Source organism: Loxodonta africana, chromosome 10, assembly GCF_030014295.1.
Source record: "Loxodonta africana isolate mLoxAfr1 chromosome 10, mLoxAfr1.hap2, whole genome shotgun sequence".
NCBI lineage: Eukaryota > Metazoa > Chordata > Mammalia > Proboscidea > Elephantidae > Loxodonta > Loxodonta africana.
Genome location: NC_087351.1, coordinates 47,072,429 through 47,096,480, shown reverse-complemented (window position 1 = coordinate 47,096,480; position 24,052 = coordinate 47,072,429). Strand labels below are relative to the sequence as shown.

The 24,052-nt window shown below is 36.8% G+C and overlaps 1 protein-coding gene across 7 annotated transcripts in view; it reads right to left on the bottom strand.

Moving 5' to 3' along the window:
• Window positions 1–24,052, bottom strand: part of PRORP (protein only RNase P catalytic subunit) — a 146,488-nt gene that overhangs the window by 82,003 nt on the left and 40,433 nt on the right. For all 7 annotated transcript variants that reach the window (XM_023546108.2, XM_023546110.2, XM_023546109.2 and 4 more), the window contains exon 5: window positions 14,991–15,101. In XM_023546108.2, the coding sequence (XP_023401876.2) occupies window positions 14,991–15,101 (111 nt within the window). The remainder of the gene's footprint in view (window positions 1–14,990; window positions 15,102–24,052) is intronic.

Sequence of the window (24,052 nt, the reverse complement as noted above, 5' to 3'; positions counted from 1 at the left end):
AAATGACTACTAAGTGAAACAATCAGGAAGTATCACTCTTACACTAATGCGACAGTGCTCAGATCACATGAAAACACTTTCTATTAAAGCTTGTTTTGTAAATCTTAAAATTTTAGAGACAAACAAATGATATAGAAACAGCACAATATACTAGCTATCTCTCAAATTTACTTTTATTCAAGCACACCTTGGGAGAAAACCAGACGTACAGTCTATGTGTCCTTTTGCCCACTATCAATCAAAACATACATGGAACCAAAATATGATGGAAAATGGCATGCTAATAATTAAAACTAGATTAAATTTAAACTCTGAAATGGCCAAATTAAGAGCAGCCCTAGCCCAGATGAGTTGTACCTACGAGTAGCTGACTAGAGGGCAATTCTCCAAAGTAAAACAATAACCAAGTTACACAAAACTATCAACTGTACTCCCCAGACAGCTTTAACTCAAATACGCAGGCTACAGCCCAGAGAAAAACACACTGTTAGGATAGGGTTCAAAGTTTATGATACTAAGTCACATGTACCAAAAGTACACCCTGAATATTTGATACATTTTATAATACTTATTCTTCACAACTCAAAAGAAAGAGGTATTTCACTTTGGAAAAAAAAAAAAAACAGCAGTATCGGTTAAGGGCACTGGCTCTGAAGTTACACTCCTTGGGCCTGTGTCCTAGCTCTGTTCCTTACTGGCTATGAGACTTAAGGCAGGTTTGTAAACTTCTCTGGACCTCAATTTCTTCACTGACGAAATGATAATAATGTCTTTTTTCAGAATTAAATAATTTAGGTAAAATGCAGTAGCACGTAGACCAAAACCTGACAAAACCACTGCCGTTGATTCTGACTCATAGCAACCCTATACTACAGAGTAGAACCACCCTGTAGGGTTTTCAAGGCTGTAAAACTTTATGGGAGCAGACTGCCACATCTTCCTCCTATGGAGTGGCTGGTGGGTACAAACCTCCAACCTATCAGTTAGCCACCAAGTACTTAATCACTGTGCCACCAGCATGTATACAGGAACTGTTTAATGAATGGCAATGATCATGATGATAAATGTATTTAAAAGCTATGATTTGTTTTTCAATTTTATCTGGCCCACTTTTTAGGTACAAGAGAAAACAGTAATAATTTTTCTTTTTTAAACAAAGATATTTAAATCAGATAATTATGAAGTCACTCAAAGGTGAATCACTTTGTCATTACATATTTATACCAAATCAGCTGGGAATTCCAGAGAAAAGGCTATTTCTATTTTAACATTTGTACTTCCAGCATCAAATTCAGGGTTTTGTACGTAATTAATGCTCATTAAAGTTTAAACAGTTTAGCAAAAGAATATATTAGATAGACTTTTGTGGGTCAACTGAAAACCCAACTACCTTTATTTGCTATTTGCAGGACAAAATGAATTTAAGTCCCAAATATTAATTTAGGTATTTTGAGGACATGACCCATTTGTAAACTGGAGCCTAGTGTAGGAGGCAACTTGATTAGGTGTAAACAACATTAGTTTTGAAATGAGTATAAATTAACCCAACCGTGGGTAAATCAGATACATTTTCTGGTTTAAAGTTTAATGCAGAAATAATTGGATTAATAATTACTTGTGTTAACTCCTAGTCCTAAAACACTGTAAGAGTCACCTTTTAAATTCCATTTGAAAGAAACAAATGTTAATCAGCTGATCAAAATTAAGAAAATTCTTAAAAATTACCTCCAATCACCTATCATTTCTAACCATTACTAATCAACAACGGCTCAGATGAAAGTAGATGGGGAAAAATGGCAAATTTTGGATTCTAGATTTTGATGCAGTAAAAAATTCAAACACCTCCTCAAAGCAGACACGGGGGCAGTAAGTTCCTCGAAAGTAATAGGAGCAGCATGATACCAAGTTTTGGGAACCAATGAACACGATATTCCACCTTTAAAGCCAGCCCTTATGAAATGGCCTTCAATCAGAGCAACAATTATATGTACAAGAATACTTAAAAGTTAAAGATGCATAATAAAAATTCCACTTCAATATTTATCTAACATTTACCATCATAAACATTGTATTTATTTATTAGTTTCCTTGCCACTTTATCATTACTGAAACATAATTTCAAGCACAGTTGGTGTCAAACCCCACAACATTTCAACAGTTTGGGTGACAAAATATGCCCAGGGTTATGTACACACAAAAACACTGACCATAGTTGGTTGTATGCTAGGTTCTTTGTGGTATTGAAACATTTACAAGAGGTTATGTAAATCAAAAGAAAGAAATAGCTTGGATGGCAGAAAAAAATGAGACCTCACTGCCAAGTAAACGCTACTGCCAAATGACCTTTAATGGCTAATATCCCCACCTCCATTTTCTATCAGAGTAGTAAAAACCACTAAGTGATGGCGATCGAAACAAGTTCTGCCGTGTTTCCAGCAAACTACTTTCTATTCAATCCCCCAAGCATGCTGTAAGAATGAAAGCATTCAGTGCTGATGTCTGGCCACAGTTCTTCTAAATTACATTATAAATTTTCGTTCTGCTGAAGCCATTTTAACCAATTCTCAGCTATCTACAGAAATAGGGAGCAGAGTTTTGAACAGCTGGCAAGATTAACTAAAATGATATATTTCTCCCCTATACATCCTTTACCAGAGGAGCTCATGAACAGTGAAAACCTGAAAGGCAAGCTGCAAAACGAACAAGGAACACAAGCATTAGGACTGACTCATGGATAGGTATGTGGGGAGGGGAGGAAAGATGAGAGAAAAAATGTAGGATAAGAAGCTTTCCACTTTATATCCTTTTGTGTTCTAGGTGAAAGGTTAATATATTTTCCCTGCCCCCTGAAGGCAATCCCACATAACCAAATATTAATGATGACTTGGGCGTTCATAAGAGAAACTCATCTTCTAAAAAATGCAAATTGTGAAAGTATGTGCAAAGTATGAGTCAGAGTGACTTTTAGAATTCCCACTGTGATCATTCTAGGAAAAAAAAACTCAACAAAAGTATCTTTCCACACAAAATTCAGTGAAGGAAATACCTGATATTGAAAAAAAGAATCCAGTACTTGATACTGAAAAATAGACAGTTTTGCACTGACATGCTGAAACTCATTTCTAGCTCCTAGACTGAACTTGAAGGTTACCACGATCATAACAAGCAAGACACCACCAACCTCAGTGTGGTAGTCATTAGAGATGTTCAAAAATACTAATTCTCCCTCTCCTTCCGGGTACCTGGTAGGATTGCCTTCCCTGTTCTGTTGAACTCAGCTGTGGCTATGTAAATTGTACTGGCCAATGAAATATAAGCAGAAGTGAGGTTATCATTTCTGAGCAGAAGCTTTACCAACCAACACTGTGTGCATTTCATCATTTTCCTTTTCCCTCTGTCACGGGCACTGGAACTATTTCAGAGAGTCAGTCTGGGTCCTGGAATGAGGATGATGATGACACAGATGACCCACAATGGGCACATAGCAAGAATAAGAAATGATTTACTGTTTTAAGTCACTAAAATTTTGGATTATTACTGCAGCATAATCTAGACTATCCTGACAATATACTTAGTCTTTTATTTTCTGTATACTGTAGATAAACTTCTTATTTAGTTACCTTACAAAGAAGTTGGTCATTTACTTAGTGGCTTGAGTTCAGAGTCTAAGTATCAGTTTAAAAGGAATAAATACCTAAGAACTGTCTGAAAAATAAAATGAGGAAAGGTTATCAGTTATTTAAATCGGGAGACTAAACACATCCTAAAAAAGCTACCATGCTTTCGTTTCTACAAAGCTGAGATCATGGACAACTAAACGTACAAACAAGTTTTTTTCTTTTCTATTTATTGGACTATGTGCCAGGCACTGCAAGAAATGCTTTTCATTCATTCCTCCACATTTAATCTTCACATAAAGCACCAGGAGGTTCAGTAATTTAGCCTAGATCACATAGCTAGTAAGTAAAGCAAGTTGCCAAGAGTAAAACTCAAGGAGCCTTTCAGAGTTAAGCTTGAAAAGTAGATGTGACAAGCGGCCACCTAAGATGCATCAATTGGTCTCAGCCCACCTGGATCAAAAGAGAATGAAGAACACCAAGGTCACAAGATAATTATGAGCCCAAGAGACAGAAAGGACCACATGAACTAGAGACTTACACCATCCTGAGACCAGAAGAACTAGATGGTGCCTGGCCACAACCAATGACTGCCCTGACAGGGAGGACAACAGAGAACCCGAGGGAGCAGGAGAACAGTGGGATGCAGACGCCAAATTCTCACAAAAAGACCAGACTTAATGGTCTGACTGAGACTAGAAGAATCCCAGCAGTCATGGTACCCAAACTTTCTGTTGGCTCAGGATAGGAACCATTCCTGAAGACAACTCATCAGACATGGAATGGACTGGACAATGGGTTGAAGAGAGATGCTGATGAGGAGTGAGCTACTTGTATCAGGTGGACACTTGAAACTGTGTTGGCATCTCCTGTCCAGAGGGGAGATGGGAGGGTAAAGGGGGTTAGAAACTGGCAAAACGGTCACGAAAGGAGAGACTGGAAGGAGGGAGCGGGCTGACTCATTAGCGGGAACGTAAATGGGAGTATGTAGTAAGGTGTATATAAGTTTATATGTGAGAGGCTGACTTGATTTGTAAACTTTCACTTTACAATAAAAATTATTAAAAAAAAAAAAAAAAGAGTACGAAAAAACAGGTGATTATTTCCTCTTCTCCCAGTTCTCTTTTTCTTTTCAAGGTTGTTCCACATTACAGAAAATGGAGACTATGTGTGTATGCCCCAATACAAAAGTTGCTCTCACCAGTAAAACACCTGAGGAAGGCAAACACACCAAGAGGGAAGCTTCTAGAATACAGCTACAAATCATGGTACAAATCATGTCTCTCAGAGTGAGCTGGGGTAAACATTTCAGGAACAATGACTGGTGAATACTGCCTCTTAGAAGGTTATAGGCTCCTTGACCTCTGCCTGTCTTCTTTCTGGCTGGAGAATGTTGTTTTGATGCAAAAGCCCAGGGGTAGATGAAACCAGGAAAGCAAAGGCAAGTGCCACAGATACTAAACCTGAGGAGGGTGTTATGAATTGCATCCCCCCAAAATATGCATTGGAGTCCTAACCCCTATACCTTTGGATGTACTCTTGTTTGGAAATAGGGCTTTCTTGTTTATGTTAATGAGGCCATTATCAGTATAGGATGTGTCTTAAACCTAATCACTCCTGAGTTATAAAAAGAGCAGCTTAGACACAGAGGCAGTCACAAGCTGCAGAGATAAGACACCCTGGTGAGGGTCATCTACAAGCCAAAGAACCAAGACTTCCCAGGGCTGCCTACGATGAAGGAACTGACACTCAAGACCCTGATTGGGACTTAGAGCCTCCAGAACTGTGAGAAAATAAATTTCTGTTCTTTAAAGCCAAAAAAAAAAAAGTAGATGTGATTTCTAATTGGTTATATAATCTAATAGGCTACCCATTCATTTTGTCATTTGCTAAGTATCTACTGAGCACTTTCCTACGCACAAAGCACATTTCTTTCTCAGCGTTGAGGATATAACAGTAAGCAGGTTCTCCAATCTTAGGGCATTTACATTCTAACAGAGGAGACTAATACAGTAAATGAAGAAATGTACAGAAATGTATAGCACTAAGTGCTATGAAGGAATTAAATCAATTACGTATTGCTGTGTAATAAACCACTCCAACACTTACGTTTAAAATAACCATTTATTTTCTCATAAAACATGGGCCAGCAATTTGGGTTGGGCTCAGCTAAGTAGTTCTTCTGTTCCACATGGTATTGGCTGGGCTCCCTCATTTGCTCACAATCACTTGGCAGGTTGCCTGAGGGCTCTCTGGCCCAGATGACCTCACTCACATATCATGGGTCTCAGCTGAGATGGCTGGTTTCTTGTTCTTTTTCCGTGTGGTATCACATCTTCAAGGTCACTAATCTGGACTTGTTCACAAGGTTCGTATAGCATAAACTGAACAGCCTACTGAGTCCTCGCTTGGAAGTCCCACAACATTACTCTGCCACTTTCTATTAGTTGAAGCAATCATAAAGCAAGTCCAGATTCAAGAGGCTGGGGAACAGACTCCATTTCTTGATTAGAGGAATTGAAAATAACGATGATGAGGATCAGTGGCCGTCTTTAATCTACCACAGATGTAAATCAGGGTGACCTAATTGCGAATGTGGGCAGAAGGTGAATATGCAGAGTGGGGTTAATTTAGAAGAATAAGGGAAGAATCCTCTAAGGAGGTACCATTTGAGGTACTGTTAATGATCCAGTCATATGAAGAAGGAAGACCATTTAGAGGCAGGAAGGATGGCAAGTACAAAAATCTTGAGGCAGGAATAAATTTAGTATGTTTGAGGGACACAGAGTGTCTAAAATTCCATAAAAGACAAAGAAAAAAACAGGAGATAAGATTCAAAAGAGAGGTAAATACCAGATCATGAAAGGCATTATAATCCATGGTAAGGAACTTGAATTTTATTCTAAGTGTATTGCGAAGTCATTGAGACAAGAGTGAAAAAGCAAGGAGACCACTTATGAGGTTATTACAGTTTAGGTGAGAGATCATGTTAGTGAGATGGAAAGAAGTAATCAGATTTGGGAAATATTTGGGGGTACAGCAAATAAAACCTGCCAGTTAACTGGATGTGAGGCTAGCGAAAAAGAGTAATTGAGTCTAGGAATCCTTGGTTTTTGGCTTGAACATTTAGGTGGATGGTAGTGCCAATTACTGGCTTCCATTTAAAAAAAAAATTGAATACAATTTTATTTCTCTCTCTCCTTATCTATGAAACATATTTCTTCAGAAGTCTTTGTAAGAGTCAAAATAACATGCGGTTGGAGGATGGCTGTTCATAAAAAGAAATCCAATCCACTATTTCTTCCAGCAGGTAGTGACAAAAGGACATGAGTTCAAGTGCTACATAAAGGTTGACGCAAGTGCTATACAGGGGTTCATACCTAGGACTTTTTAATTTAATCATTTTTTTCTCCCAAATTACAACATATTCTGAAGAATTGAATGTTACTACCATATTTTTTATGCAAATAGCGTGCTCCTTCAGTTTGTTTGCCAACTGCGCCCTTCCCTTGTGAGATATTTTCGTAAGCACCACTACGCCAATTTTTTTTACAGATTGCTGTAAAAAAAAAAAAATAGTGCAGCATGCGTACGAAAATACCTCACAGGAGGAGGGCATGACTGACAAACAAATGTAGAAAGAGGATGTTATCTGCGTAAAAATACGGTAAATCATTTTGCACTACTATTTTATTCTTTCTATTTTAGAGAAATATTATTCTCTATTCTGACATTACAAGTAAAATTTAAAGAGTCATACACAAACACAAGAATTACTGTTAAAAGACAACAGGATTCACAATATACCATGTATTTCTTGTTTAAATAACATATCCACGAGCCTAATCTTGTCTCTAGTATTCCCACTCCTAGCCTAGAGTCATATGCCTGTACAGTTTAAAACACCATCTGCCACGGAATAGGTTCTCAATAAACAGTAGCTGAATCAACATTCAAACTGCCTCCCAAGATGCTGTAACTGTCCTTCTCAAAATGAAGGCTATATAATTAATGTGCCAGTCACTTAGAACCTTTCCCACTTCTTTAAAAACAAACAGAATGCTTTATTCTTCCAAAAATCTGAAACCAAAATAGTATTTTTTTAAAGCAGGATACATTGCTTTCTTTATATTCGCAAAACATCTACAAGGTAAGGAAGAAGTCTTGTTTTGCCCAGATTTACAAAGAAATGAATTAGAAAGGACCAAGGCTAATCCCCTCTGAATCTAACTGTACTCTAAATTACATTGGCTATCATCTACACAAGATTAGATTGTATCTCTAAAAATGCAGATACTACAAATACAGTAACTTAAACCATAAAACTCTTAGAAGAAAACATAGGTGAAAATTTTCATGACCTTGGGTTAGTCAATGGCTTCTTAAATATGATACCAAAAGCACAAGCAACCAAAAAAAAAAAAAAAAAAAAATAGGTAAATTACACTTCATCAAAATCAAAAGCTTTAGTGCTTCAAAGCACTCCATCCAGAAAATAAAAAGACAATCCAAAGAATAGAAGAAAATATTTTCAAATTATGTATCTGATAAGGATAGTGTCCAGATTATATAAAGAACTATTACAACTCAACAATAAAAAGACAAATAACTCAATTAAAAATAAATAAAAGATCTGAATAGCTATTTCTCCAAAGAAGATATACAAATGGCCAATAAAAACACGAAAAGAATCTCAACACCATTAGCCCTTTGGAAAACACAAATCAAAACCACAATGAGATACTACTTAACGCTCACTGGGATGGCCATAATCAAACAGATAATTATAAGTGTTGGTGAGGATGTAGAGAAATCAGAACCCTCACATACTGCTAGTGGTAATGTAAAATGGTGCAAACACTTTGGAAAACTCAGGCAGTTCCTAAAGAATTTAAACATAGAATTACCATAGATTCAGCAATTCTACTTCTAGGTACATACCCCAAAGAATTGAAAACAGATATTCAAACAAAAACTTGCACATGAGTGTTCATGGCTCCATTATTCATTACAGCCAAAAAGTGGAAACAACCCAAATGTTCACCAGTTGACAAATGGATAAATAAAATGTGGTATTTCTATACAATGGAATATTATTCAGCCATAAAAAGGAATGAAGCACTACCACATGGATGAATTTTGAAAACATTATGCTAAGTAAAAGAAGCCAGACACAAAAGATGACATATTGCATGATTCCATTTATATGAAATGTCCAGAATAGACAAATCCATAGGGATAGAAAGTAGATTAGTGGTTGCCAGGGGTTGCCAGGGAGGAGGGACTGGGTAGTGACTGCTAATGGTTACAGGTTTCTTTTTGGGGAGATGACATTCTAGAATTAGTGCTAATGCTTGCATAGAATCAACTCAATGGCAATGGGTAATGTTTGCACAAACTTGCAAATATACTAAATATCACGAAACTGTATACTTTAAAAGAGTAAACATTACAGCGTGTGAATTAAATCTCAGTAATAACAATAATAAAAGGAAAACAATGCAGACAATAAAGACTGAGATACGACCTTAGTCAAGGCCCCCAGTATGCCAAAGTGAAATCTAATCAGGAACTCTACAGTCTCCAATTCTGTTTAGTCATCACAGAATCATACTTCCTCACTATTAAGACACCAGAAACTGTAAGGTGAACCATTTATTTAGTAACAAATTTTAAGCAAAAAAAAAAAAACCCAGAAAGTTAATTTTTTCAGTAACCAACAAAACTGTATATTTATCCTCACAGTTCCATACCACAGTCTTTTTCAGGATCACAATCAGCATTTAAATATAAACCCTCATACATAAGACTAAAGGCTCCTCTGAATCATTTTTGGCTGTAACAGTTGTGCACATCCTCAAAGTGACGTGACACACCTCTCTCCTTAAAACCTGTGTTCTTCATCATTACTTTTATAGCACTTTTAGGAAAAACAGCACGACTCCAAGACAGATTAAAGAATACTGACGTTGTATCTGTATCTCAGAATCCCTGGGTGGTCCATATACTTAACGCATCCAGCTACTAACCAAAAGGTTGGAGGTTCAATTCAATCAGAGGCACTTGGGAAAAAAGGCCTGGTGATCTACTTCCAAAAAACCAACCACTGAAAACCCCATGGAGTTCTACTCTGACACACATGGGGTTGCCATGAGTTGATGTTGTCTAAATAGCAACTGAAACTGATACCTGTATTTTGCGTTCAATTATTGCTTTTTCCTTCTTTGAACTATGCCATTCTGAAATTTAATCAATTTCTCTTGAATGTCTACGGGAAGCTTTTGGCAGAAAAGTCTGCAGTCTGAGTGATAGCTTTTTTAAATGCAAAACTCAGTCACAACCTCTCCTTTGTTTTAAAATTCTGTACTTTAGTCTGAGAAATGTGTCAATTTACACTGCCTTTTACTGCACAGTCAGAAAACCTTTGGCAAATACCTAAAGTTAAGATTTAGTTTAAAACTGAATAGTGTGGGAAGCTACCACTACAACTAACTCAACTGAGGTGACAAACGGATGAATAGATAAATGCTGTGTATGGCTAAATTTGCACATGTCTAGGCAGTTACAAGCACCAAGTCTTAACTCTACATGGTGGCAGCTGACTTTCTTCAGACATCAATTACAAGACATACTTTGACTTCAGCAATATTAAAATATAAAAAAAGATGCATCTGAAAACAGAAAAATAAATTCACTAGAACTTGTTCATTAATCTCTATCGCCCTTGAGCTGGAAGCTGAGATCAAGGTATGTGATCGTGGTAAAACCCGCTGCAAACGGGTTGATTCCAACTCAGAGCAACCCCATATGACAGGGTAGAACTGCTCCATAGGGTTTTCCAAGGAGCAGCTGGTGGACTGGAACTGCTGACCTTTTGGTTAGCAGCCAAACACTTAACCATTGCGCTACCAGGGCCCTATGATCATGGTGCTACTCCCTAAATAACAAATGTAAAAATGTTCCTTTCCCATTAATGAGCTTACAGAAAACAATGTTGGATATATAATTAACCAAACCCGTTGCCATCGAGGCGATTCCGACATATAGCAATCCTACAGGACAGAGTAGAACTGCCCTGTAGAGTTTCCAAGTAGCGCCTGGTGGACTAGAAATGCCGATCTTTTGGTTAGTAGCTGTAGCTCTTAACCACTACGCCACCAGGGGTTCCATTATGCAGCTAGTTCATGGAAAAACATAAAGATCTGTACATTATTCCACACAAAAAAAAAACTGGAAAGATTAAAAATCTCAAGACTCACAGAACTATAATTCCTAATCTATATACGCTTATAGGCAACTGTATTAACAGAGAGAGAGAAAGAATACAAATAAGACAGCCAAGAATATTTTCTTTCTGGAACCATTTTATTGTTGCTCAGAAATTTTAAAAACTAGTTTGACCTCAAAAAAAGTGACAAAATGGAAAAAAAAAACCAAAAACTGTCCATCCCTTTTCACTTAGCAGACTCATGGCACAGATGTGCCTAAATAGTTGAAGCAATCATGAAATAAGCAATCTTGAAGAAATGTGCTATATTTGGGTACTTTTATACACTGTTGGGAGGCGTATAAACTGCTACGATCATTTTGGAAAGCAACTGGGCAATATGTAGCGAGACCTTTAAAAATATTCATACCCTTTGACTCAAGAGTTCAATTTCTGGGAATCTGTTCTAAAGAAATAATTTGAAATGTGCACAGAGATGGTCCTCAAGGCATTCCTTACCATGGTGAAAAATGGAAAACAATCTAAAGTGCCCAACAATAGGGAAATGATCAAAAATTGTGGCGCAGCCACCGGATATGGAGTATCACATATTTATTTTAGAATATTTGCCAAGAATGTCTTTTAACTTTTTTCTCTTCTTGACAGTGTTTTTTTTTTTTAATTAAAGCAATATATGCTCAGGGTGGAAACCCTGGTGGCGTAGTGGTTAAGTGCTACGACTGCTAACCAAGTGGTCAGCAGTTCGAATCCGCCAGGCACTCCTTGGAAACTCTATGGGGCAATCCTACTCTGTCTTACAGGGTCGCTATGAGTCGCAATCGACTCGAAGGCAGTGGGTTTGGTTTTTTTTTTCGAAAGTAAAAGTGAAAAAAATCCTCTCATTCTTTTATACTCCACTGCCAGCTACCAAAGACAATCACTGTTAAGCTTTTGGGCGTGTGTATAGCTTCTTTTTTTTTTTTTTTTATAGCTTCTTGGCATATACAAACTTACCTAACAAACATTTATCTATATCTGAATAATCTTTTGCTTTGTTTTTAACACAAGTCGGGCCATACTAAACATGATGTTCTTCAACTTGCTTTTTACACTTAATATATTTTGGCTATTGTTCCATTTTAGCATATACAGATCTACCTCATTCATTTAAACAGATGCTTCAATATTACCATATTTTTACACAAACAATCCCCCAGCAACGTATTTTTGTAAGCACACCATGCTATTTTTTTTTTACAGCAACATATAAAAAAATTGGCATAAGAGCACTTACAAAAATACCTCGTGGTGGGGGGACACGGTTGGCAAACAAACGTAGAAGGTGCGCATTATCTGTGTAAAAATACGTTATAGCAAGCCCTGGATTGATAGGTATTTAGGTTGTTTCCACTTTTCTACTTATAAACAACACTGTAATTAACACGCTTGGATATACAGCTTTATGTAGTAATGTGAATCTATTAATTCCTCCAAACAGAATTTCAACATTTTAGATGTTGAAAGTTATACCCAAATCACCCACCAAAAACACTTCACCGATACCCTCCTACCTATCTGGTACTGGCTTCAACCCTGTATTGTTATTTAGGCACCTGAGTTTTGTGTTTTCTTTTTAACTCCCCTGACCCGGATGGCATGACAGGGAAAATTCAAAGCAAAAATCACAACTTCATTTGGGAAGTTCGTTTGAAGAGTAATTACAGTTATGAAAAACGAGGTGCTGTGTAGTCAACTCTGCCCATGGAGACCCATATGTGTCACAGTGGAGCTGTGCTCCACAGGGTTTTCAATTGCTGATTTTTCTGAAGTAGACTGCCAGACCTTTATTCCGAGGCACCTTTGAGTGGACTCAAACCTCCAACCTTTGAGTTAGCAGCCTAGAGGGTGAACCGTTTATACCACCCAGGGACTCCAAACACAGTAATAGTTACATCCATTGTTGGAGGAATGGTCTGCCCTAAGCCTCCCATCCAGGTCACCTAAGTGAAGGCCTTGGGCCCAGAGCATTCTCTGATAAGGAGCCTGGGAATGGGGCTGCCTTCTCTCTCCCAGTTTCTTTTCCTTATCAGAGAAGGCTTCCTTCTGTTCCGGGCACACAGTAACTTTCTCTGTCTTTTGCACAAGTGCGAGCACCATACAGCACCTGGCCAACCCCACTTCTTCTATATCTGTTCCTGGCAGGGAGGGAACAGGGTCTCTCACACTGTGGCACAAGAGGGGAAGAGTGCCAGACTGTAAAACCTAACCTCGACGGGTAAACTGAAGAGGAAACATGCTTTGGAAGGCTGAGCACTACTATTTGCTGAGTCATTCTTATATATAAGCACCTGGCTTGTAGTCATTTTGTCCACCACTGCTATAAAATCTTTGCCCTTCCACTGCGGAGTGTGAAGATTTGCTTTGGTCCTGCCACCGCCCAGGACTTTTCTTGTCTGTAAGTCTCCCTAATAAACACCTTTGCTTCCAGTCGAGAGCTGTCTACCTCTTTCTCTGGTCTCTTGGCACCCTCCATTTTTGGAAACAAGTTTTACTTAACTGGTCCATGCCTGGACATCTATGAAGTGATGCTGGAGGCATGTCAACTAGACCATCTCCAAGCATCTTACTTTCTCCAAAAGAGTTAGCCAACTTTGAGTTATGAATTTCTGGAAAGCAAATTTTTGGTGCTTTGCTATTATAAAATTTTTTATTTCTAACAGATGAATTGGGACCTGTGATGATGGTGCTACTCCCTAAATAACAAATGTAAAAATGTTCCTCTCCCATTAATGAGCTTATAGAAAACAATGTTGGATATATATGAGCACTTTTGATCCTGAGCTCTACCAAACGTAAGTTATGAGAATTTCATGCTTCTCTTTCTGGCATTACCTCTGTCAACATTACTGCCTCAAAGGCTGCTTCAGGTACGTAAGAGACAAAAACATTTTCAATTTCCTTTTGCGATTTTGTTTTAAAATAAAGCATTAAAAGATATACACTTGATCATAAAAATGTAGGCAAAGCATAAAGGAAATGAATATAAAAAAATTTCTTAAGATGAACTTGTCCTTTATTAGTACTGATAAGTTTTTCTGAATATAAATGGCAAAAATAAACTACAGGCAGAACACGGGTTAGGAAGTCCAACTTATGGACAACTCATACTCAGTAATGAACTGCCGTAAAGCCTATTATATCAAAATTTTGAGTTAAATACATACAATGGTTTGAAACAACAAAGGTACACACTACTTTGTTGACTCTCATGAAACCAATGCATGGTTTGGAAGTGTTTCTTAAATGTTTCATATGCATAGAAAGGTAAAATACATACTACATACTAAGACAAACATTTGACTAACTGACGCTAAATAAGAACCATATGTACCTACTCTGACTTAACTACAAATTCAACTTAAAGACAGACTTAGGAATGGATCTTTCTTGTAACCCAGTGACTGCCTACAGTAACAGCTCTGAGAAAAAGCTTTTATGTTGCTGGCAGTTTTCAATTACAGATGAATGGCCACAGATTGCCAACAATAAGGACCACAAGCTCACTCAGGAGCTCTCTACCATCTAGTTTTGATGTTCTAACTGCTTGCTAAAGATTTTCTATAGAAAACAGCCTCAATTTTCTAATCTGTTTTTAAAGTAAGGATTAAAATCACTGATCGCTGCTGCTATGAAAAATTATGGTGTTTTGATTAGAAACTAGTAGGACATTTACAAATTGATAAAACAAATGATTAAGGAAAAAAAACACTGTTTAGGTTAATTAACATACTATGTTTGTAAAACAATTATAATGAGTGATTAACGTGGAGATTTTCAAACAAAGGGATGGGGCCCACAAGGAAATGGTACAGTAACCCCAAAGAGACAGCAGAGAACTAGTAAAAGGTTACCTAGAGGTATATAAAAGGGCTGAATTGGCCCTTCATAACACAGACTTTCTTTTAATCCCTCACTCTTGCCCAGTCTTTAAGAGCCAGAGAGATGAAAAAGTGAATCTTGAATGAGTTGTTGGTCACTACGGCACCTTTAGAAACTTAATTTTAGAGAAAGGAAAAATGGGAAGCTAAGAGTCCCAAAGAAGATCACAAATGGGAACAATAAATATTTCTAGAGACCTTAAATAAAAAAATAAAAATTGTACTTACAACTTGAGATTCACGAGCTTTAGGAAACATTTTAGCAACATTGAGCCCATCGATGACAATATCAAAAGGAGGGCAGTCATTATTTACAAAGTTCTGAAATCTCTTAAGTTCCTATAAAAGAAAAGTCAAACAAAACATTAACAAGAACTTCTTAAGGACTTTATTATAAACATTTTGTTATTATTTCTATCATTTACAATACTCACCCATTAAAAACACACACACAAAGACACTCTCAAAATGAAACGTGAAAAAGGCAGCCTAATGGATGCAATTGCATATAATTATCACATACACCTTATAATTTCATACTACCTTACAGTTTACAAAGTGCTTTCACATGTTATCTTATTTGACCTGTAACCAGCCTACCTACACTGCTAAATTGACCCATTTGATGGTCCTAAAATATCAGAATCTTGGAAAGTCATGGAAAAGTGAACCTCAGCTATGCCAGTCTACCAGTGTAACTATGTTAAAAGAACAAGATTCTATAATTGTAGCTCTTCTTTTGTTGTCAAGAGGTTTATTTTGTTTTGAAGAGCTGAAGATTTAATCATTCATTCAACAATTATTTGTTTAGCATCTGCTATGTGCCAAGTGTGTTATTCCAGGCACCAGAGATATAGAAGTTACCAGAGAGACGAAAAACTCTGACTTAATGGAGTTGCATTTTAGTGTGAGGAGACAGAAATATAAACCAAATAAATAATATTAAACAACAAGTGTAATGGAAAAAAAAGAGGCGGGTAGAAGTTTCCACTTCGAGTAATGACAGTTTGTATGGGCTACTAGATAATAATATAAACTCCAGATTAAAAAACAGAATAAAACAACTACTTGAAGGTACTAGGGAATGACCAAAAGCTGGTAGAAACTGGAGGGGACACACCACTTATAGGAAGGTTTGGTGGTTTTAAAACATGTCTGCAAATTCTTTGGCACTCCTCCCATCAAAAGGTGGAGTCTAAATCCCCTCTACTTGAACATGGGCTGTTATCTGTGACTGCCTCAACAACCAGAATGTGTCAAAGTGACACTACGTGACATCTGAGGTGAGGTAATAAAAGACAATTCATCTTCCACCTGGCTCTCACTCTCAGAATGCTTGCTCTTGGAACCCAGCCATCATACAGTGAGATAGCCCAGGCCACAGCCACAGGTAGGTACTCCACCTGACAGTCCAACTGTCAGCCAATATCCTATGCCAACCACCAGAGACAAAAAATAAACTAAATAAAGAAGTAAATTATATTAACCGTCAAAGGTAATGAATTTGCAGTGGAAAACAGGTATTCAAAGGAAAACTTGTAGACAAATGTTCATAGCTGTAAACAAACCAAATGTTCACCAAGCCATGAAAACCAAAACCAAACTCACTGCCATCGAGTCAATTCCAACTCATAGGGACCCTACGGGACAGAGCAGAACTGTCCTACGGGGTTTTCAAGGAGCAGCTGGCGGATTCGAACTGCTGACCTTTTGGTTAGCAGCCTGAACTCTTAACCACTGTGCCAAGGTTAAATAAAACATAGTATATCCGTACAATGTAATATTACTTAGCCATAAAAAGGAATGAAGTACTGATTCATGCCGCCACATGGATGAATTTTGAAAACAGTATGCTAAATGAAAAAAGCCAGACAGAAAAGGTGACGTATTGTATGATTCCATTCACATGAAATGTCCAAAACAGGCAAATCCACAGAGAGAGAAAGTAGATTAGTGGTTGCCCAGGACTACAGGGGAGGAGGGAATGGAGAATGACTAATGGTTACAGGGTTTATTTATGGGGAGATGAAATGTTCTGGAATTAGATAGTGCTGATGCTTGCACAATCTTGTGACTATAGTAAATACCACTGAACTGTATCTTTAAAGGGTGAACATTATAGTGTATGAATTAAATCTCAATAATAATTTTTTTAAAAAGAAAAAAATGAAGACTACAAAAAACTGGATATAACTTGGTCAAGACCCCAAGTATGCCAAAGTGAAATCTAATCAGAAACTCTACAGTCTCCATTTCTGTTTAATCTATCCTGTAATCTTATTTTCTCACTATTAAGACACGAGAAACTGTAAGATGAATCACTGATTTAGTAATAACTTTTAAGCAAAAAACAACAAAAACAGTATACTTTTTCAGTAACCAGCAAAACCACATATTTATGCATATAGTTCCATACCATATTTTTTTTTCGGAATCACAATTAGCATTTAAATATAAACCTTCATATGTGAATCTAAAGGCTCCTCTGAATCACTTTTTGCCAGGGAAAGGCAGTTACGCATATCCTCACAGTGACGTGTGACACACCTCTCTCCTTAAAACCTGTGTTCTTCATCTTTACTTCTACAGCACTCTTAGACCAACAGCGTAACTCCAAGACAGATTGAAGAACACTATGGTTGTACCTGAATCTTGGAGTTTCTTGGTGGTGCAAATGGTTAACATGGTCAGCTGCTAACCAAAAGGCTGGAGGTTTCAGTCCATCCAGAGGCACGTTGGAAGAAAGGCCTGATGACCTACTTGTGAAAAATCAGCCACTGAAAATCCTATGTAGCACAATTAGCACATGACTCGGCAATTTCACTCCTAAGTATATACTCAAAAGAATTGAAAACGTGAATTGAAACAGATACTAGTACACCAATGTTCATTACAGCATTATTCACGATTGCCAAGAGGAAACAACCAGAGTGTCCATCAGCAGATGAATGAACAAAATGTGGTATATCCCGTACAATGGATTATTATTCAGCAAAAAAAGGAAAAGCTATTGATACATACAACGAGAATGAATGTCAGAAGCATTATGATAAATGAAAAAGTCAGACATAAAAGGCTACTTATATACTGCATAATTTCATTTACATGAAATTCTGAAAAAGGCAAAACTACAGAGCAAGAAAGAAGATTAATGGTTCCAGGGAATGGGGAGAGCGAAGTGACTACAATGGAACACAATGGAGTTTTCTGAGTAATGTAAATGTCCCGTCTCTTGATTATGATGGTTATTACACAACTGTATACATTTGTCAAAACTCACTGAACTGTACATTGGTAAATTTTATTACAGGTACATTATACCTCAATAAAGCTGATTAAAAAACAAGAGAAAGAAAAGCCTAAACCAATACATAATACATTGCATCTCTAAAATAACTGCTGATCCACACGCATGGTTTCATTTCACATGTGACTTCTTTTGGTTTTCTCTGTCTGACAACTCCAGTTGGGTGGGATCATCCTCCTCCCTTTCTGCTCAGTGAAACATTTTGTTTTAAAAATTCTCTGCTTGAATATATTTCCCACAAAATGTTTAGAAAGTTCCAATTAATATCAAATGAAATAGGGATAATATTTTTTATAAATGAAAATAAAAGTATCAAGGAGAAACACCACCACCTACAATTTTTACCTACAATATGGCTTCTTTTTTCTATATAGCTGAATGAACCAAGGGAAAGAGAACAAGTGCATTAATTTCTAAATTAAAGTTTCACTAATAATTAACATGGAAATTATTTCCCACTATGCTTCTAATTTCTCATTTTAATGCTGCTCTTACTACATTGTATTTGTCAGGAGTAACGACAAACTAAAGTAGGTCAATATTATTGGCAAAGAAGGAATATCTGTGAAAATCAAGAGTCAAACTACATAGCCTATAAAATTCCCTCTATCCTATGGTGTTAACAAAACTTGGAAATCCCTTAAAATCACCAAATGGAAATAGTATACTTGAGATAGTTTATTTGAAAGGTGAGTCTCAGGAGCCTCTGTGTAATTAATAGGATGTGTAATAAAATTCCCATCCAAAGATTATTCTCTTGATCCATGTCTTCCAATATAGAAACAAAAAATCCAAGAGCTTTTTGTTTGTTTGTTTTTAAATAAACTTCCACTTACTAAAGATGTTACTAGTCAGGGAATCTGTGTAATACTTCTGGGGGCCCCCAAGTAGCTCACTTTTCAAACTAAACAAATTTGTATCACTACATTCAAAAGCTACTGGGCACGGCATACTGATCTTCAAGGCATGACAAAGAAAGAGCTGACCTACTGAGATAGCATACTAAGTGTGGCACAGAGCTTTACAAATGTGCAAGCTTAGCTGTTTTAATGGAAGGTAAATTTAAACAAAGCACAATTATTTCTTTCTAAGGTTATTGCTAGGATTGTACTTTGATTCTAGATTGACCAGTATTTAAGCATTTGTTTCTTGGCTGTCAATAAAGGAAGTCTTTAAAAAATAGCTTTACTGAGATATAATTCACATACCATACAATTCATCCACTGAAAGTATACAATTCAGTGATTTTTAGTTCATGAGCACAGATGTGCAACCATCACGACAATCAATGTTAGAACATTTTTGTCCCTCCTGAAAATAACTTCATACCCATTAGCAGTTGATTCGCATTTCTTCCCAACTTCACCCCAGCCCTAGGCAACACTAACGTACTTCCTGTTTCTGTACATTTGCCTATTCTAGACATTTCATACAAAGGGAATCATATACTATCATACGTCTTTTATGTTTGGCTTCTTTCACTTAGCATAATGTTTTCAAAATTCATCATGTTGTAGCATGAATCAGTACTTCGAATTTTTTATTGCCAAATATTTCATGTATGGATATGCCAGATTTTATTTATCCACCTAGCAGTTGATGTACATTTTGGGTGTTTCTACTTTTTGGTTATTATAAATAATGCTGCCATGACCATTCGTGAACAAGTTTTTGTCTAGGTGTATGTTATTATTTCTCTTGGGTATACACCCAGGAGGAGAATTGCTGGGCCATATGGTAACTCCATATACAGCTTTTTGAGGAACCACCAAACTATCTTCCAAAGTGGCTGCACCATTTTACATTCCCACCAGCAGTGGTATAAGGGTTTCCAATTTCTCCACACTTGTTACTGTCTGTCTTTTTTATAACAGCCATCCTAGCAGGTGTGAAATAATATCTCATTATGGTTTTGATTTACATTTCCCTAAGGACTTAACCAAGAAAAAAAAAAAAAGTTTTTTTTGTAAGGACTAATGATGTTGAGCATCTTCTCACGTGTCTAAAGGGAGCTCTTCATCTCTGTAACATACACCAATTACTTGGCGCTGAATCAACTCAACTCATGGTGACTCCATCTGTATCAGAGTAGTACTGTGCTCCACAGGGTTTTCAATGGCTGTGACCTTTTGGAAAAAAGATCACCAGGACTTACTTCCAAGGCACCTCTGGATAGGTTCAAATAGACAACCTTTCAGTTAGTAGCCAAGTACTTAACTGTGTATGCCACCCAAGGACTCCAGTGTAGCTGTGCAGAAACTGTAAATATTGTGACTTACAACAACAGTAGTTGTTATTAATTCAAATACCTACAGAGGCCAGCTGGTAACATAAGTAAAACGGCCCAAGTCTAGGAAAGTATAACAGAGTAGGCAAAATGATAATGGCAACTGACCTGAGCCTCACTGTCTAAGATTCGACAGGAAAGGCTGAAGACTAGGAAACTGACGAGTGCAGATCTGTTATAAAAGAGCAGCCCAAGGCTCAGTCCCAGCTAGTTGTGGCCACAAAAATTAAAGGCCCAGAGTAAGCAGACTGGAATTGTGAGGAAAAGTAAAAAATCTGGCATTTTGAAATCTTTCCAGTAACTAAAAAGATAAAATAAAACACAAAGAAACCAAACAAAACACATATATGGGCCAGGTTTCACCAGGCCATAAGTTCTCAATACATTTACTTTGTCAATCAACAGATTTTCACTGAGCACCTAGTATGTGTTAAACAATTTTCTGTTGAATAAACAAAGTCCCTTCCCTACCCTCAAGGGGTTTATATACTAGAAGGGAGGACACAAGAGCTCTGGTGGCACAGTGGTTAAGTGCTTGGCTGCTAACCAAAAGGTCAGCTGTTCGAACCTACTAGCCACTTCACAGGAAAAAGATGTGGCAGTCAGCTTCCATAAAGATTACAGCCTTGGAAACCCTACATCCTATAGGGTCGCTATGAGTTGAAATCGACTCAATGGCAGCAGGCTTTTTTAGGAGAGACAATCGATACACAAGTTAATAAGTGAATAGATATATAACTTCAGTTAGAGAAAAATGCCTTGAAGAAAAATTAAGCAGGGTAAGATGTTAACACTGCTTTCCCTATTTTAGATATTGTGAACAGGGAATGGCCTTTCTGCTGAAGTGACATTTGAACCATAGACTGGAATGAAGTGAGGGCATAAACCATGCTTCCTCCAGGAGAAGAGTCTTCCAGGCAGAAGAAACAACTGCCAAGCCACTTACTAAGCACAAAAGAGCTTTGGATGTTTGAGGATTAACAACTAGGCAACTTGGCAGCTGAAAAAAATAAGTATAAAGTCTATATGATTATGCATTGAGTTAAAAATTTTTTTTAATTTTAAAAATCAACTCTTCTTTATAACTATAATACAGGAAAAAGTAATGCGAAGGCAATCCTAACTATTTATCAAAAGTCTTAAATCCCTTACCTTATCCAATCTCTTATTACCAACAATGAAGCAAAACTGATATTTATTTTTATTGTTGTTACCTAATCACAAATGAAGAGCAATCAATTTGTAGCAAGAAAGAAATAAAACGATGACACAGCTTATATGCCACACATGGCACAATCACCTCTAGACAAGAGGGGACTCTCGCACCTGCCTTCAAGTAGCTGACTTCATAATGATAAATGACCCTCACAACACACCTGGCAGTAGAATGTGACTCTTTTATTTATTATTCTGTCTACATCATGGATGAGAAAACTAGCAGGTTAAGCAACCGCTTTTTCTCAATAAATGATATGTAAAGAGATGCTAGTACTTCTTTTTTACTTCTCTACTCAGAAGAGGTTAAAACTCTTCAACTTTTTAGAACAATGGCCCATGTACTACAGGACATGTTTATAATGGCTTACTTCTATTCTGAGACTTTGATACAAATCTCACCAAGAAATTCAAAACTGAGCTCTCATTTATTCTGTTTAGTTAATGTTCTACTCTAGAACAGCAACTAAGGGGAAAGAGAAGGAACACAATAACACATACTCAAAATCATATATCCTAAGAGAAACTGATCTTAACATATGAACCATATCCAATGTACTTCAGAGGCCAGATTAGTATTTTTTAAAGATTTTTAAGAAAGGGAGTATTAAAACAACTGACTTTAGTCATCGTGGATGTGGAAAAATAGGGGAATACCAGCTATTTTGGTTGGAAGCACTGCTCTTAACATGGGAACAACAATAAAAAACGTATCTCAACATCTAATGGCCAAATTACTTCACGTGTCTTCTTCAAACCATGAGATTCAAATAAATCCTAAATAAAAAGACAACTCACATGACTGATGTAGCAAGGGAAAAATGAAGTCACCTGTCTGGAAAATGTTACTACAATTTAACAAGTAACACACAAGCTAGAGATTTTAAATACCTTCTCAAATCTTGTTAAACTAAAAATCATTTAGAAATCTTATATTCATTTAATACCAAGTTATGCTTTAGGAGACAGTTTTCATTTAGTAGCTATAGTTTTAGGAATATAGTCCCCCATTTAAAAATACTTACAATCTTATCTGAGTTTTCTGATTCCAATTAAAAAAAAAAAATCTTGCTACAAATATCTAGAAATGCTGGATAAAATACAACAACAGCAACAAAACTTTTTATTTTATTTATTTATTTTTGTTGAGAATATACACAGGAAAATATACACCAATTCAGCAGTTTCTACATGTACCATTTGGTGACACTGATTACATTCTTCCAGGTGTGAAACCATTCTCATCCTCCTTTTCTGAGTTGTTCCTTCCCCATTAACGTAAATTCACTGCCTCCTAAGGTTCCTTTCTAATCTTTCGAGTTGCTCTTATCAATTCAATAACAAATTTTTTAATGCAGACATAAAACTCCAAGTCCCAGAGATGAAGCAAGATCTGAAAACCAGAACGCTAAGGAAAAAGTTGATTCTGTGGTTGTCCAGGAGGAGCAGTATAGAGGAGAAATGGAATGGCTATTAGCAAACAGGGGCTTGGTTTTTAATATCCCTATGAGAGCTGGGGGTGTGGGTTTTTTATGAGAGCTGGAGATAACTGTTGGGCCCAAATGAGGGGAGAAATTGGAAGTAAACTCCTAAGTAAAACTGGAGCCTTTACAACAAATGAGCACATTGCTTTAAACACAATGCAGAAGCTTCTGTATCTCTCCAGAGCTCCAAGTAGAGAAAAAAAACATCCCTTAAGAAAAAGAAACTCTAGTCCTGTGTCTTGAATAGATTTGGAGTGCAAATTCAGACAAACTGTGTGACACAAAGCCATCATGCTCCTAGTTGAGAAATTAACATTAAAAACTGGTCTAGTCCAGTAATATCCCTTGGGCATCTGGCAAAAGCACACAGAAAACCTCTCTGAAGAGATACTATTAACAATTTAGGCCATAAATAGATTCCCATAAAAAGAGAACACCCCTCTAAAAATGAATTCACAATTTTAAAATTACAAAACACAAGAGGATACAACCCACTGTCTAAGAGTCACCTGACACAACAGAAGGATTAGAGCCCAAAGAACTGAGAATAAAAGACAATAGAAAAATTTTAAAGACAATATAAAATACATTAAACATAAAAGAAGACTCCAAACATTAAGAAAATACAGAGACCATGAAAAAACAGAGGGGCAGATTTGAAAGAAAGCTCTAAAATTAAAATTCTAAAATTACTGAAACTAAAAACTAAATGGATGAGGGGAGCAGTCCAAATGTCCATCAACTGGTGAATGAATAAACAAATATTCAGACACTGGAATACTACTCAGCATGAATAGTAAAGAATATGTAACAACATGAACAAATTAAAAAAGGTTATATTAAGCGAAAGAAACCAAACAAAAAATACTATATATTGTAGGATTACACTTACATGAAATTTTAGTAAAGACAAAGCTATAGACACAGCAGATCAGTGGTTACTTAGTGGAAGGAGTTGTTGTTGTTAGGTGCCATCAAGTCAGATCCAGCTGACAGC